General features: G+C 58.1%; 1 protein-coding gene across 1 annotated transcript in view; it reads left to right on the top strand.

The window, feature by feature from the left end:
• Positions 1-48: 48 nt before the first annotated feature.
• The window catches only part of PPP1R37 (protein phosphatase 1 regulatory subunit 37), a 28,808-nt gene continuing 10,045 nt past the window's right edge, over positions 49-18,811 (top strand). Inside the window, exons 1-6 of the mRNA XM_054052941.1 lie at positions 49-819; positions 8,397-8,494; positions 9,489-9,534; positions 11,371-11,471; positions 15,627-15,746; positions 17,778-17,928. Coding sequence (XP_053908916.1) covers positions 636-819; positions 8,397-8,494; positions 9,489-9,534; positions 11,371-11,471; positions 15,627-15,746; positions 17,778-17,928 — 700 coding nt within the window. The 5' untranslated portion in view covers positions 49-635. The remainder of the gene's footprint in view (positions 820-8,396; positions 8,495-9,488; positions 9,535-11,370; positions 11,472-15,626; positions 15,747-17,777; positions 17,929-18,811) is intronic.

The raw sequence follows: 18,811 nt of genomic DNA, 5'->3' as shown, positions 1-18,811 counted from the left end.
CCCCCCCCCCGTGGCGAATCTGCCGTCGCGAACCGTTCGCTACCGCCGCCGCCGCCTCCTCGCGTGGTTTCGGTGCCGCAGATTCGCCGCCGCAGATTCGTCACAGGTCCCAGCGCAGCGCTGAGCGCAGCGACCCTGCCCCGTTATTCCGTTTCGTCTTCCCCGTTCCTATCGTTCCCCTCCGTTCTCCCTTTTGGCTCTGTTCCGCTCCTCCCCGCTCCCCACCCCTCCGTGGCGAATCTGCCGTCGCGAACCGTTCGCTTCCGCGGCTGCCTCCCCGCGTGGTTTCGCAGCCGCAGATTCGCCACAGGTCCCAGCGCGGCGCTGAGCGCAGCGACCCGGCTCCGTTATTCTGTTTCGTCCCCTCCTTTCTTATCGTTTCCCTCCGTTCTCCCTCTTGGCGCTCCTCCACCCATCTGTGGCGAATCTGCCTCCGCGAACCCTTCGCCACCGCCTCCCCGCGCGTTCGGGGCCGCAGATTCGTGGGGTTCGCGCCGGCAGATTCGCCGCGGTCGGGGCTGAGCGCGGCCGCCCCGGTCCCTCCCGGTCCTTCCTGGTTCCCCGCTTCTGCTGCTCTCCTCCCTCCCCGGTGCCGTGATGCCCCCGGGGCGGCCTTGAGGAGGCACAGCTCGGCCATGGAGCCCGCGGGGCCCGGCTGCGCCCCGGCCGCCCCCGCGCCCCGCAGCGAGGCCCGAGGCCCCGAGGAGCCCGGAGGCCCCGGGGAGGGGCGGCTCCGGGCCGGCGCCAAGCGGGTCACGTTCCCGTGCGACGAGGACATCGTGTCCGGGGCCGTGGAGCCCAAGGACCCGTGGAGACACGGTGAGGGGAGGAGGGGGCACCGGACTGGGGTCTGAGGGGCTGGGGGGGCACCGGGGGGCACCGGACTGGGGTGTGAGGGGCTGGGGGGGCACCGGGGGGCACCGGACTGGGGGCTGAGGGGCTGAGGGGCATCGGGGGGCACCGGACTGGGGTCTGAGGGGCTGGGGGGGCACCGGGGGGCACCGGACTGGGGGCTGAGGGGCTGAGGGGTATCGGGGGGCTCCGGACTGGGGTCTGAGGGGCTGGGGGGGCACCGGGGGGCACCGGACTGGGGTCTGAGGGGCATCGGGGGGCTCCGGACTGGGGTCTGAGGGGGTACCGGGAAGCTCCTAGAGGACACGGGGGGGGCACGGGGGGGCTCTGGACTGGGGTCTGAGGAGCTTGGGGGGCACCGGGGGAGCACGGGGGAGTCCAGGGGGTCTCCGAGGATGCACGGGGGCTATGGGGGGGGCACACACTGCGGGGTGGCTACAGGGGACACGGAGGAGGATTTTGGGGGGGCTCCAAGGGGTACCTGGAGAGGGATGGGGGGGGGGTGCAGGCTGGGGTCAGGGGGGCTCCGAAAGGTGCTGGGGTGGCTCTGGGGGGGTTGGGGGGCACTTGGGAGGGGGCTGCGGAGGGGTCTCCAAGCTGAGGTGTGGGGAGGGACACGAAGAAGGGCTGCGAGGGGCACCCGGGGGGGCTGGGGGGGGGCTCAGGGCCAGAGAGGTCCGAGCAGAGGGCACAGATCCGCTCCCTCCATGGGAGGTCTCAGGTTTGGGGGAGATCCAGGACCAAGAGCTGCACCCAGCTGGGACCAGGGGGACCCCAGGAACTTGGTTGGGTTCCTCCGGTGCAGTGGGAATGGTGACGATGGTTGGGTTCCTCCGGTGCAGTGGGAACGGTGACGATGGTTGGGTTCCTCTGGTGCAGTGGGAATGGTGACGATGGTTGGATTCCTCTGGTGCGGTGGGAACAGTGATGATGGTTGGGTTCCTCCGGTGCAGTGGGAATGGTGACAATGGTTGGGTTCCTCTGTCATGGTGGGAACGGTGACGATGGTTGGGTTCCTCCGGTGCAGTGGGAACGGTGACGATGGTTGGGTTCCTCTGTCATGGTGGGAACAGTGACGATGGTTGGGTTCCTCCGGTGCAGTGGGAACGGTGACGATGGTTGGGTTCCTCCGTTGCAGTGGGAATGGTGACGATGGTTGGGTTCCTCTGTCATGGTGGGAACAGTGACGATGGTTGGGTTCCTCCGGTGCAGTGGGAATGGTGACGATGGTTGGGTTCCTCCGGTGCAGTGGGAACGGTGACGATGGTTGGGTTCCTTCAGTGCAGTGGGAATGGTGACGATGGTTGGGTTCCTCCGGTGCAGTGGGAACGGTGACGATGGTTGGGTTCCTTCAGTGCAGTGGGAATGGTGACGATGGTTGGGTTCCTCCGGTGCAGTGGGAATGGTGACGATGGTTGGGTTCCTCTGGTGCAGTGGGAATGGTGATGATGGTTGGGTTCCTCCGGTGCAGTGGGAACAGTGACGATGGTTGGGTTCCTCCGGTGCAGTGGGAATGGTGACGATGGTTGGGTTCCTTCAGTGCAGTGGGAATGGTGACGATGGTTGGGTTCCTCCGGTGCAGTGGGAACAGTGACGATGGTTGGGTTCCTCCGGTGCAGTGGGAACGGTGACAATGGTTGGGTTCCTTCAGTGGGGTGGGAATGGTGACAATGGTTGGGTTCCTCCGGTGCGGTGGGAACAGTGACGATGGTTGGGTTCCTTCAGTGGGGTGGGAATGGTGACGATGGTTGGGTTCCTCCGGTGCAGTGGGAACGGTGATGATGGTTGGGTTCCTCCGGTGCAGTGGGAACGGTGACGATGGTTGGGTTCCTTCGGTGCAGTGGGAACGGTGACGATGGTTGGGTTCCTCCGGTGCAGTGGGAATGGTGACGATGGTTGGGTTCCTCCGGTGCAGTGGGAACGGTGACGATGGTTGGGTTCCTCCGGTGTAGTGGGAACGGTGACGATGGTTGGGTTCCTCTGTCATGGTGGGAACAGTGACGATGGTTGGGTTCCTTCGGTGCAGTGGGAACGGTGACGATGGTTGGGTTCCTCCGGTGCAGTGGGAATGGTGACGATGGTTGGGTTCCTCCGGTGCAGTGGGAATGGTGACAATGGTTGGGATCCTTCAGTGGGGTGGGAACCTAACGGAGGGCATCGTTAACGTCGCCTAATGGTCACCTAACGGAGGGCATCGTTAACGTCGCCTAATGGTCACCTAACGGAGGGCATCGTTAATGTCACCTAATGGTCACCTAACGGAGGGCTCCGTTAACGTCACCTAATGGTCACCTAACGGAGGGCATCGTTAACGTCGCCTAATGGTCACCTAACGGAGGGCATCGTTAATGTAGCCTAATGGTCACCTAACGGAGGGCATCGTTAACATCACCTAATGGTCACCTAACGAAGGGCTCCGTTAACGTCGCCTAATGGTCACCTAACGGAGGGCATCGTTAATGTAGCCTAATGGTCACCTAACGGAGGGCATCGTTAACATCACCTAATGGTCACCTAACGGAGGGCTCCGTTAACGTCGCCTAATGGTCACCTAACGGAGGGCATCGTTAACGTTGCCTAATGGTCACCTAACGGAGGGCTCCGTTAACGTCACCTAACGGAGGGCATCGTTAACGTTGCCTAATGGTCACCTAACGGAGGGCTCCGTTAACGTCTCCTAATGGTCACCTAACGGAGGGCATCGTTAACGTCGCCTAATGGTCACCTAACGGAGGGCTCCGTTAACGTCACCTAATGGTCACCTAACGGAGGGCATCGTTAATGTCACCTAATGGTCACCTAATGGAGGGCTCCATTAATGTCACCTAATGGTCACCTAATGGAGGGCTCCGTTAACGTCACCTAACGGAGGGCATCGTTAACGTCACCTAACGGAGGGCTCTGTTAACGTCGCCTAATGGTCGTCTAACGGAGGGCATCGTTAATGACGGTGCTGCCGTCCTCTCCCGGCGGCTCCAGCGCTCTGTGGGCACAGGGATTTTGCGAGCCGGAGTCCAAAATGAAAGGGAAGCGCTCCTTTATTCCTTTCCCACCTCCCAAGGCTTCGTTTTGATGGAAAGCTCGGGATCGCCCTGCTTGAGAACGGGAGCCAGAGGCTTCTCCTGCCCTCGGGCTGCGTCTTCCGCCGTTGCTGACAGAGAGCATCGAGGGAAGAACGGCTTCACCGCATTCCCTGGATACAGCCAGGAAAGCACCACGGCATCACCGAGAAGCAAACGTGGAGCTGTGAGTTGGAATCCTGGAGGAATCAGGAGCAGTGTCGGTGCCGCGACGGAGCCGGGGTCACGACAGCCACCAGCACCGAAGAGCCGAGGGATGCTGAGCCACAGCTCTGCCGCTGCGTCCCATTCCCACCCCGCTGTGCTTGTCATTCCCTCAGGATTTGGGGGTCCAGTGCCCTTGGTTGGAAGAAGAAGGAATCCGGGTGTCGGGATGATTCCGGGCGCCACCAGACTGCGAGCGCAGCAGCTGCTCCTGGGCCTGGAGGGGGTTTATGCTTCCCTAGAGAAGAAAATCCCTTTCTTCTCGCTGCTCTTCCCGTGTATGGAAAGATGGGATGGGATGTGTTGCTCAGGAGAAGCAGCTGCAGGATGCTCCAGAGCGGAGGTGAAGAGTTGGTGGCCTTGGGAACCGGGCACGGACTGGGAAGCAGGCGAAGGAAAACCACAGGAAGAGTGGGAAAGGGAAATCCCGGGGGGTTTAGGATCCTTCCCAAGGGATCCAGCCTTATTGCTGCCTGAGCTGCACCACCCCTGGGGCTCCTTGCGGAGAGCCGGAGCGAAAACGCTCCGGTGAGCTTGTGGCAAAGGGGGAACACGCGGGAATCAAGCTCCGGGAGACGGGGAAGAGGAGAGAGGCAGGCGGGTCCTGCCAGAAGAATCGCTGGATTTTGTTTTCAACTTCATTCCTGACCCTTTCCAGGATTTTTCCAGCATTTTCAGGCTTTTCACCAAGTTGGTGGAGCAGCCGTGGGTTGTGTTCTCCACGGCCCGTCCCGCAGCTGGAGCATCTCCCGGGGAAGCCGGAGACCGCGCTGCTAGGAGCTGTGGGTGAAAACGAGTAGGGAATTAGGGAATGAAACACCCGGATTTACAGAGGAGGCTGGAAAACGGCCTCGCTCTTTTTCCTTGGATTGCAATCTGCCAAGCAGTAATGAGGAGATTCATTCCCGAGGCGGTTAACTCTGTGGGGATTTGAGGGCAGAGGGGCCGGGATGCAAGTGGAGCTGGAATTTTGTGTTGTTCCAATAACGAATCCTGGTTCTTCGTTAGGGAAATGCACGGAGTCGTTTGTGAGACCCGAAGCGCCGTGGGACAGCCTCGGCTTTGTCCTTTAACGGGATTCTTTCTGGCGCAGGCTTGAAGGAAGAGGAGGATCCAGGATGCTGCTGGGGCTGCTCCGGTTGGGAATCTTTAACAAGCAAGGGATTTGAAGCCATAGGTAATTCCAGGAGCTTTGCCCGCTCCGGTTACCCACCCAGCTGTGTGTAAACAGACGTTTTGCTGTTTACGGAGCAGCTCTGCGGCGTTGGACGGGCACGTTGGCAGTGGGAAGCCCTGGAAAACCCGCGTGGCTTCAGCCCTCAGCTGCCCCTCCGCTCTGCCAACACTTTGGTTGTTCCAAAGGTTTTGAAGGCAGTGGCTTGTAAATATTTGTCAGGGAACCGCATGATGGGAATTCTGGATCTGGACTTTGTTCCGGTAAACAGGACAGGTAGGAGAGCGAGAGCACGGATGAGGCTCTGCAAACCGGCGTGAAGAGCCTTTCTCTTCACCCGTCTGGTACCCAGTGAGGAGATTCCCGCTGAGAGTCCCACTGCTCATCCTTAGGATGCGTCATTCAGTTGAAAGGAAGGATGTTCGGAGCGGAGTTTGGGAAGAGTGAGATGGCCTGAGCCACGCAGGAGGAACCACATCCGCTTGGTGTTGGTATTTAAGCTCGTTAAGGGCTGCACGGAGCGAAGCCCCCACCGGGATGATCCGGAGTCACCATGGAGGAGTTCTGGCACGAGATCACCCATCCGGTCCCTAAGTCACACAGGGTTTGCCGGATATGGGGCCACACGGAGCAGGTGCCAGCCTCACCGGCATCCCTGTATGGATACACGAGTAATTGTGACTCCAAGGGCAAACACGGGGCTTTTTCCAGTGCCTGGAGGATGCCGGAGCTCCAGGTGGGAGATGGGAACAGACGCAACACAGGGGAAGACCTGGAATAGCAGGAGAGAGGTTCCTGCTGGTGATCTGGATGGGCTTGTGAGCATCGGATTGCATGGGTGAAATCATCCCAGGATGTTCTTTGGGAACGGGGAGTCACTCGATCCTCATGGACCACAATTCCGGCAGGGCTGGGCGCCGGGTTCAGCAAGCTCCTCGCTGCAGGGCTCTCTGGGAAGAAGATTGGGAGCTCTGGAAGCAGCTTAAGAGAACCACGAAAGCTCTTCCTTCTTCCCACCATCCAATGCAGCTTATGGAGGTGGGAACCGAGATGTACCAGGAGGGAAATTCCCACCCCAACGAAGGGGGAGGTTGTTGGAATTCAGGCCAAAGCGTTTTGCTGCAGGGAGGAGATGACGGAACCCGGACCAGCGAAGCTGAAGCCCAGGCTTGAGGAGAAACCATCCAGGCGGGCCATCTTGGAGCTGGGTTTTCAGGGACCACCAGGGATGCTCATCCACACCGGGACAGCAGCCACTCTCCTTCGCTGTCCTCACCTTCTGAAACCCACACCTGATGGATTTGAGGGCCGTGTTCCCCTGGTTGATGGGGTCGGAATCTTCGCTGTGCGCTGCCGATCCCCTCCTGAACCTCTTTCACTCTTTTTAGACACGGGGCCAACTCAGCTGCGGTGGATTTTGCTCCGTAGTGGATTTTCCACCCCGGTACCTTTTTCATCCTAAATCAGGATTTAGCAGCCTGGCATGAGGAGCAAATAGAATCACATAACCATGGAATCATTGAGGTTGGAGAAGCTCTCTTAGCTCACCCGGTCCAACCATCAACCCAACAGTCCAACCTGGTCCTCAGGTGCCATGGCCACACATTGTTTGAGCCCCTCCAGGCACGGGGACTCCCCCACTGCCCTGGGCAGGTTCTTCCAGGGCTTCACCACCCTTTCCATGAAGGAATTTTTCCCAGTATCCAACCTAACCTCCCCGCTCCGGCACAACTTGAGGCTGTTTCCTTTCACCCCATCAACTTATTCTTTGGCACAAGAGCCCAGCACCCACCTCCCTCCAGTCTTCTCTCCGGGAGCTGCACGGAGCGATGAGGTCTCCTTCAGCTTCTTCTCCAGGCCAAGCAGTCCCAGATCCCTCAGCCGCTCCCAGAATCCGTGAGCTCCAAACCTTTTCCCAGCTTCAGCCTCGCAGTGTCTCGTGGCGAGGGGCCCAACATCCAACCCTGGATGCTGCTCTCATATAGGGCTTTGGGGGCTGTAGGAGGCGTTCCTGGGTCTGGATGGGCTCAGCGCTCGCGTGGGGCGTGTTTGGACCTTTGTGGCTTTGCTGGTTTGGTGGTTGAGGACCTCACCGTGAGACCTCCGGCTGAAACGGGCAGATTTGGCTTCTGCCCAGCATCACCTCAGCCCCGTGTCGCTCCAACCACAGAGGTACCCAACGTTTGTTAGGAGCGGGGAGGAGGTGAAAAGTGGTGGGGTTTTGCATCTGGTAGAGCATTCAGGTTTTTACGGAGCTCTCTGGATGTCACAATTCTTGGAGATGGGAAGAGGGTTCTCCAGACCAGCTTCTGGCCAGGAACAGCTTCTGGATTTGTTCAGGATGCTCCAACATCACACCAGAAGCGGAGCTGGGCACGGCCTCACGTGGCTGATGATCCATCAGCAGCAGCTCCTGCCGACCGCATCCAGAGCGGCAGCATTGCCCGGGATTCAGGGCGGGCAGGAGCGGTGAGGAAATGCCGCTTGGCTGCGTGGAGCCCAGTTTGGCAGTGCTGACAGCAACAAAGGCCCCTCCCGAGCGAGGAGCCGGATTTTGTGTTTACCAGCGGGTGACGGCTTTGGGAGCTCGTAGGCGATGGCTTACTGCCTTGGGCTGACCCCGGTCTCCGGAAGCCGATTAGGGAGAAGCTGGGGGTGGATGTGCCCTGTCCGGCTCTGCGCCCGCGTGGTGATGGCAAAGCCAAAGTTGGGTGAAACTCAAAAGCCGGAGGGAAGCGCTCGACAGCGCTTTTGTTACCCCACAGTGGCTTTGTCACCCCACAACTTCTCCTGAACGCTGTTCTGCTCCCCAAAGAGCCGCTCTCGTGCCAGCGCGCGGCTGGAGGAGGTGCCACCCTGCCCGGGCATGAGAGGGCTGAGGCCCGTGGGCGTGTTCCAGCAAGCCCTGCTCAGGATTTGCTTCATTCTGCTGTGTTTGACCATCTTTAATCCTTGTAATCTCCTCACAGGCTCCTCTGCTGGGTGTAAATCCCGGCGGATCGCAGCGTCTGCTGGGGGGAACGCAGATGTGCCCATGCCTGCAAATCCAACCCTAACCCTTTCCTTGTTGTCTTGTGCTTTTCCAGCCCAGAATGTGACGGTCGAGGAGATCCTGACCGCCTACAAGCAAGCCTGCCAGAAGCTGAACTGCAAGCAGATTCCCAAACTCCTGAAGCAGATACAGGTAGAGCTGGAGCTCTTTCCACACCAGGGAATGACGGAGTCGTGGAATGATTTCGGTCAGAAGGGACCTCAAAACCCATCCGGTTCCAACTCCCTGCCTTGAGCAGGGCCACCTCCTGCTGGGTCACGTTGCTCCAAGCCCCATCCAACCTGTCCTTGAACTCCTCTAGGGATGGGACAAGCCACTAGAAGCTGTTTTCCAGCTTCTTCAAGCTGTAGGATAAGGATGGAGAGCACGGGAATGGTTCTGGCAGTAGGGATCTGCTAAAGTGGGCAGAGACATCGTGAGATTGCCCACCCGGCAGCCCCTTCTCGAGGGAAAATCCAGGAGGTGGTGATCATACACTCTTGAAAGGGTTTCGGTTGGAAGGGAAGTCAAAGCCCATCCGGTTCCAACCCCCCCTGTCATGGGCAGGGCCATCTCCCACTGGATCAAGGTGCTCCAAGCCCCATCCCGAACAGCTCCAGGGATGGGGCAGCCGCGACTTCCCTGGGCAGCTTGGCCGGTGCCTCATGGGAAACGGGAATGGAGATTCCTGCTTTGATGCCACAGGTGGATTTCTGAACAGATGAACCTGCAGGGAACAAAAGGGTTTGCTAAGAAAACCCCAAGTGTAGTTCAATGTGCTCCCAACCCCTGGTTTTCCCTGCTGGATCAGCATCCGTCCCCTCGGGTGGTCAGGAAGGGGGGTCCAAGCCTGGCTGGCACCAAGGGGTGCTGGAGGTGGGCTCCGACCTCCCTGCTCCCAGCACGCCTGGAGCCCCGGGATGAGACTCAGCTCTCTCCGCACGGCTCGCACGGATCCAGCTGGCAAAGCGCTGCAGGCAGCGGCGTTGGTTTCGAGTGAACCTTGGGCTGGGAGTTCCTGTTCCCTCTTTATTTGGGAATAATTGCCTCAGTTTATCACCTCACCTCGTTATTCCAGCACATTAATTCCTTTCTTCCTTCCTTTCTTCCTCCTCCTGAGTATGAAATGCTGCTTTTCCGTTTGTAGGAATTCAAGGATCTGGCTCCCAGGATAGATTGCTTGGATCTGAAAGGTAAACCTCTCTTCCATCTCTTGGGGATTTGATTTCTCTTCTGGGCAGTTCTGGTGTCTCATTCCGGTGATGTGGTTCTGCTGGAGCCGTAGTCCTGGCTGAGGCTCTCGCAGGCCAGAGCAAGAGTGAGCCTTGATCCCAGCAGAGCTGAACCAGAGGCGTTTGTGCATGAGGAACGTGAAAGTCTTGGTTGGGAAGCACCGGAGCAGCAGCAGGAGGAGCCGGGGATGCTGGTGGGCAGCGCAGCCGGACTGTCACACCACCTCCGAGCACCCAAACGGCTCCGTCGGGCCGTGAGTTAGGGCTGAGCTGGAGCTGGTTTGCCCGAGTACCTCAATGTTTCGAAACCCTTGGGAGAACAGGAATGGGAAAACTGGCAATCTGTTCCAGTTAATTCTTACTGCAAATGTCTTTGTGACCGATGGCTCTTACAGAGCATCTCCCGTAGCTCCAGGAAGAAACTTGGCCTTTGCTTCCCTGCAAAGTCACTGCCAGGCAAGTATTCCACAGGGGTTGTTCTCGCAGCAGGGCGCTGCCTCCTTCCTCCTGCTGATCTCCTTCCCTTCCTGGAGAGCCTCTTATGCCTCTCTGCGCCGGAAGGGCTTCCCAAATCCAACCTGGGAGCCCGGCAGCCCCGTAGCGCAGCTCCCCCAAGCGCAGATGGGATGCTCAGCGTGGGCTGTAGCGATTGTTCTCCATGGAGCGATGGTGTTGGCGTTGCTCCTCACAGCTCTGGCTCATCCTGGCAGCGTCTCCTGAGGTCCTGAGCCATCCTGGTTTCCCATGGAGCTTGGGAGGTGTGTGAGTGGATGAAGTTTCTTCAGCTCTGGGGATAAAACCCACCTGCGGAGTTAAATCCTGGGGTTAAATCCGTGGCGGTCGGGGCCTGGTGCTGCTCATACAGTGTTGGAGAGGAGCGTTGGAGGCTGGGAAAGCGCTCAGAGATGCTGCTACCAAACCTGAGGAAACACAGGGAGCGGCGATGCCTGCACCAATCCCTCTGCCGAAGGATGGATGTGCTGCTGAAGGCGTGCCAACACGAGCTGGACCAAACTCGCTCAAACTAAACCTTTTACAGGCCCTGTTGCCATCACTTTGGACTCGGCTTTGCCAGACGGGATTTTTGCCTCCTCACAAACCCCGCACGTTTTTTGCACATCCTCCCTTTTCCGTATTCCATTTGCTCAGCGGAATCGATGGCATCATCGAAAAGCAGCGAGAGCTGCCTAGCAGTTCATCGACTCTCCGGTGCTTCCATGGAGCGAACGGAGTGATCAACCGGCAGCGGAGAGGCTCCTAATGCAATTCCAGAGGCACTGAAGCTGGGGAGGGGCTGAAAGCCGTCTTTCTGCTTTGTGGGGAAGCTGAGATCCCAGATTCTGGGGGATTTTAGGTGGCAAAAGCATTGCTGCCAAGGTTGCTCCGTGGTGGGAGAGGACCCACTCTGCTTTTTAAGTGGATTTCCAGCCCGGCTCCGAGCTCGCTGCCTTGAATTGAGCTGTGGAAACCCTGTCCGAGGTCTCACTGTGGAAACCTCTCCTGGCTTGGGGTGCTCCTGGCAAGCCTGGGGGAGCTTCTGGAGCTCCCTGCAATGGTCATAAATAAGGAATATCCCTCCAGGGCGATGCTTTCCGCAGAAAAACCAGCGGAATGCTGCAGACTGGCTTTGGATTCCCCTGCCAGCGCGAAACTGGGCTGCCCCTAAACAGGGAGAAAGTGGCCTTTCCATGTGTTCTCTGTCCTGTGAGGTGGGGCTCTGGAGCTCATGGTCACACAGACCCTGCGTGGCACGTGCCGAGGCTCCCAATTCACTGTGCTCTGCTCTTTTTTTTCCAGGGGAGAAGCTGGATTACAAAGCCTGCGAGGCGCTGGAGGAGATTTTCAAGCGTGTCCAGTTCAAAGTGGTTGATTTGGAGCAAACGAGCTTGGATGAAGACGTAAGTGGCTGTGACCTCTTCCAGGTTCTCATTTCTGACCTCGCAGGTGTTGTCTTCACCTCCTCTCGGGCACCCACTCGTGTTTTGGAGCCGTCGTGTATCCCTGCTCCCATTCCTTTTCCTACCCATCAGAGGTTGACCGCTCGCTCTGAAGCCACGAAGCTCCGGAGCATTTTAAATCCAGATTGAAAAAAACTATTCTGGAAGGCGAAGGAACTGTGGGCAGTTCTCCAACGGCTTTATTGAGCTGAGGGTAAAGTTTAGGCTCCTTTCTGCGTGCCCCATCCCATCCCGACTGCCTTCCTCCTCCCTCGCAGCGCCTGGGGCCCCGAGCTCGGCTCCCAGCGGGGGAGGTGGAAAATTCAGGAAGCGGTTAAAGATTATTTTAGCCAGCTCTGATCCCAAGTTCCCCTTTGCCCGGAGGATCCCCTTTCAGTGCGTCTTCAAGGCTCCTGTTTTTCTTGCATTGTCCATCCCTATCCCAAACCTGGCTCAGACCTATCCTGTCAATGTTTGCTTGGAAGCCCCTGCTGCATTTCTTCCCGTTTTTTTCCTGCTGGAGCAACGCATCGGGGAAGCTCCGCAGCCCTGAGCTCCTTCCGGGGCTGCTGCCGCATCCGAGACGATGAAGTGGGGAAAAATGTGACTTGGCCGGTGGTTCCTGATCCGACCCCGTGACGGGGCTGGCGCTGAGCCACAGAGGGTTCTCGTCCCATCCTGGGGCCGCGCTGACGCAGCAGCCGGGATCCTTCCCGGCTTGGGTGCTGGGACCGCAATCCCTTGGGGCTGGATGAGGCCCCGCCGGTGCTGGAGCCCAGCGAGGGATGTGCGGCCGCACATCCTGGTTGTAAACCGATCCCGTGTTTCGCTCGGCTCCTTCTCTTGAGGAACAATTACGTGTTAATAATTGAAACGGATCCTGTGGCTTCCGAGCCGGAGACGGCAGAGCTCAGCGCTTTGGGCTTTCCTCTTCCAGTCACGTTAGAGCGAGAGCGTCTGCAGGACATGAAGGGTCCTCTTCCTGTCCCGTTCTTGTCCCGTGCCAGTTCTGATCCTGCCCCATTCTGGTCCCATTCCATTCCTGCCCCATTCCTGTCCCATTCCTGTCCCTTTCTTGTCCCATTCCAGTCCTGTTCTTGTCCCATTCTGGTCCCATTCTTGTCCTGTTCCTTTCCCATTCCAGTTCCACTCCTGTCTTGGTCCAGTCCCTTTCCTGTCCTGCTCTGGTCCTCATCCTGCTCCATTCCTGTCCCAGTCCAGTCCTGTTCCAGTCCTCTTCTTGTCCCATTCCTATCCAGTTTTGTTTCTGTTCCTGCCCTGTTCCGGTCCCATTCTTGTCCCGTTCTGGTCCCATTCTTGTCCCGTTCCTATTCAGTTCTTTTCTCATTCTGGTCCCATTCTGGTCTCATTCCTGTCCCGTTCTGTTCCCATTCTTGTCCCGTTCCTATTCAGTTCTTTTCTCATTCCGGTCCTCTTCTTGTCTCGTTCCTGTCCCGTTCCGGTCCCATTCTTGTCCCGTTCTGTTCCCATTCTTGTCCCATTCCTATTCAGTTCTGATCTCCTTCCTGCCCTGTTCTGGTCTCGTTCCTGTCCGTTCTGGTCTCATTCCGGTCCTGTTCTGGTCTCATTCCGGTCCCGTTCTGGTGTCGTTCCTGTCCGTTCTGGTCTCGTTCCTGTCCCGTTCTGGCCTCATTCCTGTCCCGTTCTGTTCTCATTCCGGTCCCGTTCTGGTCTCATTCCGGTCCCGTTCTGGTCTCATTCCGGTCCCGTTCTGGTCTCATTCCTGTCCCGTTCTGGTCTCGTTCCTGCCCTGTTCTGGTCTTGTTCCTGTCCGTTCTGGTCTCATTCCAGTCCCGTTCTGTTCTCATTCCGGTCCCGTTCTGGTCTCATTCCGGTCCCGTTCTGTTCCCATTCCTGTCCGTTCTGTTCTCATTCCGGTCCTGTTCTGGTCTCATTCCTGTCCGTTCTGGTCTCATTCCTGTCCGTTCTGGTCTCATTCCGGTCCCGTTCTGTTCTCATTCCGGTCCCGTTCTGGTCTCATTCCTGTCCCGTTCTGGCCTCATTTCTGTCCCATCTGATGCCATTCTTGTCCCATTCCTATTCAGTTCTGGTCTCGTTCCTGCCCTGTTCTTGTCTCGTTCCTGTCCCGTTCTGGTCTCATTCCTGTCCCATTCTGGTCTCATTCCGGTCCCGTTCTGGTCTCATTCCGGTCCCGTTCTGTTCTCATTCCGGTCCCGTTCTGGTCTCATTCCTGTCCCGTTCTGGTCTCATTCCGGTCCCGTTCTGGTCTCATTCCGGTCCCGTTCTGGTCTCATTCCTGTCCCGTTCTGTTCTCATTCCGGTCCCGTTCTGGTCTCATTCCTGTCCCGTTCTGTTCTCATTCCGGTCCCGTTCTGGTCTCATTCCTGTCCCATCTGATGCCATTCTTGTCCCATTCCTATTCAGTTCTTTTCTCCTTCCTGTCCCATTCTGGTCTTATTCCTGTCCCATTCTGGTCTCATTCCTGTCCAATTCCCATCCCATTCCTGTCCCATTCTGTTCCCATTCTGTTCCCATTCCACTTCCACCCCTCCAATCCATCCAGCAGCAGCCACCTTTTCCCCCAGTGTATTCTCGAGTCCCCCCGTACCCCGTTTCTCCTATTTCCGCCTGGTGAGCCCATTCCCAGCCGAAAGTCCTGTTCTTTTCCGGACACCTGCTGTCTCGTTTCCCTTCGCCTTTTCCAGTCCTCCGGGTCTCTCTGCATCCTTTTTTCCAGGAGCCTCGCAGCACTTTTGTGGCTGCGCTCTGCCCGCTCCGGAGCTTTCGGCTAATTGTCTCCAAGAGGCTCATTATGTCATTAAGCAAATTGTTCTGCTGCTGCTGGAGCTCTGGATGTCTCAGGCACGAGTCCTGCATCCTTTCACTCCTCATCCTGCTTGGAATCTTGGTGTTTACGCCTGGGGTTTTTTTTTCCATAGCCGGGTGGATTCTTGGAGGGGGCGGAATTCCTGGTTGTCGCGGCTGCGAGCAGAGCTGGGTGACCCCGCACGGAGCAAACGGGTGCCGAGGCCTCAGCTCAGGTGGAATATCCGTGAAAAACCCATTTCTCCGTCTCCTTGGAAGTGTTATCCAAGTGCCTGTGAATCCTTGGGCCGTACCCTGCTCCGTCTGCGTTTGCTTTCTCTCCCAGCACCGAGAGAAGCCGAGCGGAGCTGGAACCTCACTCTGAGGTGCTCACTTGTTGGAATCTTTGCCCTGGAGGCACCTCGGAACAGCTGTTCTGGAACCACCAACCCATCCCAGGCCTTGCTGGGTCCCCGTCTGCTCTGTTGACATTCCCTGATGATGGGAACACGGTCAAATGCCTTCTTCTGTCCTTCTCAAGCGTCCCTGAGCAGCGAATCTGTCGGAGAGGTCCCCGGGGCGGCTGAGCTGTGGTGTGTCTTGGAGCACCCAAGGGCACGAACGTCACGTTGCCAACAGGCACGGGGACGAGCGGACTTGAGAAGGTGCCGGTTGGTTTGCGCTTGAGGTTGAAGGACAGGAGTTTGGTACCTTGGGCCTTCTAGGGGCCACCGACCTCGTCGGCGCAAACGCTTCATGACCTCAAACCAGAGCGGTGGTGTGAGGCTGTGCGAGAGGCTGGAGCTGCTCGCGTCCTAGAATCCTGGAATGGTTTGGGCAGGGACACCTCCCACTGGATCAGGTTGTTCCAAGCCCCATCCAACCTGGTCTTGATCACCTCTGGGGATGGAGCAGCCACCACTGCTCTGGACAACCTGTTCCAAGGCCTCCCCACAACCTCGCAGGAAAGCATTTCTTCCTAAGATCTCATCCCAGTCTTCCCTTTTTCAGCTCCGAAATGTTCCCCTCGTCCCACTGCTGCCCTCCCTGCTCAAAAACCCCTCCCCAGCTTTCCTGGAGCCCCATTCTGTACTGGAAGCTGCTCTAAGGGCTCCCCACAGCCTTCTGTTCTCCAGGCTCAACAACGCCATCTCTACAGGAGGTGCTCCAGCCCTTGGATCATCCTCACGGCCTCCTCTAGACTCGCTCCAATAGATCCATGTCCTTCCTGGGCTTCCCAGCGTAGCAAACCCTTTTCTTTTCCCCTTCTCAAACCCCGCTCAGCCTCTGCTCTTCTGCTTGACGTGTCTTCTCCCTCTTGTCTCACAGGGCGCCTCAGCGTTGTTTGACATGATCGAGTACTACGAGTCGGCCACGCACCTCAACATCTCCTTCAACAAACACATCGGCACTCGGGGCTGGCAGGCGGCCGCCCACATGATGAGGAAGGTTTGTCATCATCATCATTCCCCGATGCTTTCGGCACTCGCATGAACTCCCCGAGGCCGCGACGGTGGTCTCGGCTGAGCCTCACGCAGGATTCCCAACACTGGAGGGATGGCTTTGTCCTCCTTGTCCAGTAAACCACCCCGTTTTGGTCAACCCAGGCTCGGAGGCAAGGAAAAAAATCGCCCTTCCCACGCACCGCGAGGCTGCTCAACGCCTCAGCGAGCACCTGGAGCAGAGAAAATTGGAATGCAGATCCCAGCAGGAAAAGGAGTAGGCCGTGATTAGTGGCGTGCCAGCAGGCTCAGGCCCTGGCGCTGGGTACTCATTATCTTCCAGCAGGGTGACGAGCGCTGGTGTTTGGCTTCACGGGGCTAATTAACCCCATTGTTCAGCGCTTTGAGTTCGCTGAGCGCCGGGGGAGGCAGCGCCTCGTGCTCCCTGCTCGGGGCGCGGCACAAAACCGCCCTCCCTTCCGCAATTACCTCTCCCCCTGCTTGTTTGAGTTGCGGCGCTGCCGACGTTTCGCTCAGCGCCGTGGGGCGTTGTGCAATTCCAGCTGGAACACCTGCGGCGCCGCGGCATTGGCCGCTTCCTGGTGAGGCCGGTATCGGGAGCTGGAGCTCCCATCAGGCACACGATGCCCACCCAAGTTTCAGAGAGGCCAAACGTCACCGCGCGCTGCTGCCCGACCCCGTAATGCTGCTCTAAAACCAACCGGTGCGGTGAAGGACCTTGAGCTGTGCCAGGAGAGCTGTGGGCTGCGGCTCTTCCGCGTAGGTGAGGGAGAATCTGGAGGCAGGAGATGGCTCCGTGGCCAGAAGGTCCAAGGAGGGGTTTCTGCCCCTCTACTTCCCTCTTGTGAGACCCCGCTTGGAGCCTTTGGGTCCAGTTCTGGAATCTCCCGTCCTGCGAAGAAGATGGAACCGTTGGAACGGGTGGAGGGGAGGTTACAGAGGTCTTTTCCAACCAAACGATTCTATAAAACAACCGCAGTGGAGAGTGGTTGGGGCTTGGTGGCTTCTTGGTGCCATCCCGGACACGATGTCCCCCAGTGGGCAGCGCCTGTCTCTTGGGTTGGCAAACGCGTCCTCCGTCACTCTCCAAAGAGTCTCCCACTGCTGTCATCCACTGCCTTCTCTCCGTTGATCCGAGGGCTGGAGAACCTCTGCTGTGAGGACAGGCTGAGAGAGTTGGGGTTGTCCAGCCTGGAGAAGAGAAGGCTTTGGGAAGACCTTAGAGCAGCTTCCAGTACCTGAAGGGGCTCCGGGAAGGCTGGAGAGGGACTTTTTCCAAGGGCCTGGAGTGACGGGACGAGGAAGAACGGCTTTAGATTGGAGGGGGAAGGTTTAGAATGGACGTTAGGAAGCAATTTTTCATGCTGAGGGTGGTGAGACCCTGGCCAAGGGTTTTTTTTTGTGGCTGCCCCATCCTGGAGGCGTTCAAGGTCAGGTTGGATGGGGCTTGGAGCAACCTGATCCAGCAGGAGGTGTCCCTGCCGGTGGCAGGGGGATTGGAACAGGATGCTCTTCACGGTTCCCTTCCAACCCAACCTATTCTATGATTAGATTTGCCACGCGAAGCCGGGGAGGGCTCGGAGGCAAAGCCCAACCGAGAGTCACAAAACTCAGCCCCGATCCTGGATTGGGAGAGGTCAGGGAAGAGCATCCTCGAATGTGTAAGGACGAGGGGCGCTTTGCTTTGGAGGAGATGATGCTACCTCAGCCACTTGAAGCGCATCTTCCCCCAGTGCCGGAGGGTGATGGCAAAGGTTATTCTTTGGGATAGAAGGTGTTTGGAATTGTGCGGTTGGAACGTGAGCTGTCCTGGCACACGAGGTTATCGAAGCGGTTCCTTCTGGCTCTTCTCCGAAACCCACGGTGTGACCAAAGCAATGTTTCAGGTGGACTCCGATCATCCCAGGAGCTCTTCCGCCGGCGCCTGGGATGGGGCTCAACCTTTAACCTGGCTTCGGAGAAACAACCGGAAGAGCGATGGAGCTGAGCACCCCATTCTTTTGTGTCTCCCTCGCAGACAAACTGCCTGCAGTACCTGGACGCGCGGAACACGCCCCTCCTGGACCACTCGGCGCCCTTCGTGGCGCGCGCCCTACGCATCAGCAGCAGCCTGGTCGTCCTGCACCTGGAGAACGCCAGCCTTTCGGGGCGCCCGCTCATGCTCCTGGGTGAGTCCTTGGGCGTGGGATCTAAGCGGAGCATCCGCAGGGCCCACCCGTATCCCAAAAGGCGATGGGATGATGCCGAGGGCGATGCCAACGCCGGCCTTGCCCGTCCCGGTGATGCACAGGGAGGTCTCGAGGCGGTGGTGCTGCCACTCGGGGTGGGGGGCGGGTGTTTCTGGGTCAGCTCAGCCTGCGGGCAGAGGGTGTAGGGAGGTGCTGGGCGGCCCCATCGTTAACTAATGAATTAGCCATGAATTAGCGATAAATCACCGGAGGTAATAGTGGTGGTGTGATCGCAGCAGTGAGCTGAGATTCTAGGGGGCATTCAAGCTTGAATTCGTCGTTAGCTTGGCCTGACAGGGGCGATGTCCTGACAAGGGTGATGTCCTGACAAGAGCGATGTCCTGACAAGGGTGATGTCCTGACAAGAGCGATGTCCTGACAAGGGTGATGTCCTGACAAGGGTGATGTCCTGACAAGGGGCGATGTCCTGACAAGAGCGATGTCCTGACAAGGGTGATGTCCTGACAAGGGCGATGTCCTGACAAGGGTGATGTCCTGACAAGAGCGATGTTCTGACAAGAGCGATGTCCTTACAAGGGTGATGTCCTTACAAGGGGCGATGTCCTGACAAGGGGTGATGTCCTTACAAGAGCGATGTCCTTACAAGGGTGATGTCCTGACAAGAGCGATGTCCTTACAAGGGTGATGTCCTGACAAGGGGCGATGTCCTGACAAGGGGCGATGTCCTTACAAGAGGTGATGTCCTGACAAGGGTGATGTCCTGACAAGGGGCGATGTCCTTACAAGAGGTGATGTCCTTACAAGGGTGATGTCCTGACAGGAGCGGTGTCCTTACAAGGTGATGTCCTGACAAGGGCGATGT

This window comes from Cuculus canorus, chromosome 37, assembly GCF_017976375.1.
Source record: "Cuculus canorus isolate bCucCan1 chromosome 37, bCucCan1.pri, whole genome shotgun sequence".
NCBI lineage: Eukaryota > Metazoa > Chordata > Aves > Cuculiformes > Cuculidae > Cuculus > Cuculus canorus.
Note: the sequence above shows the minus strand (reverse complement) of the source record. Positions and strands in the feature narration are given on the sequence as shown.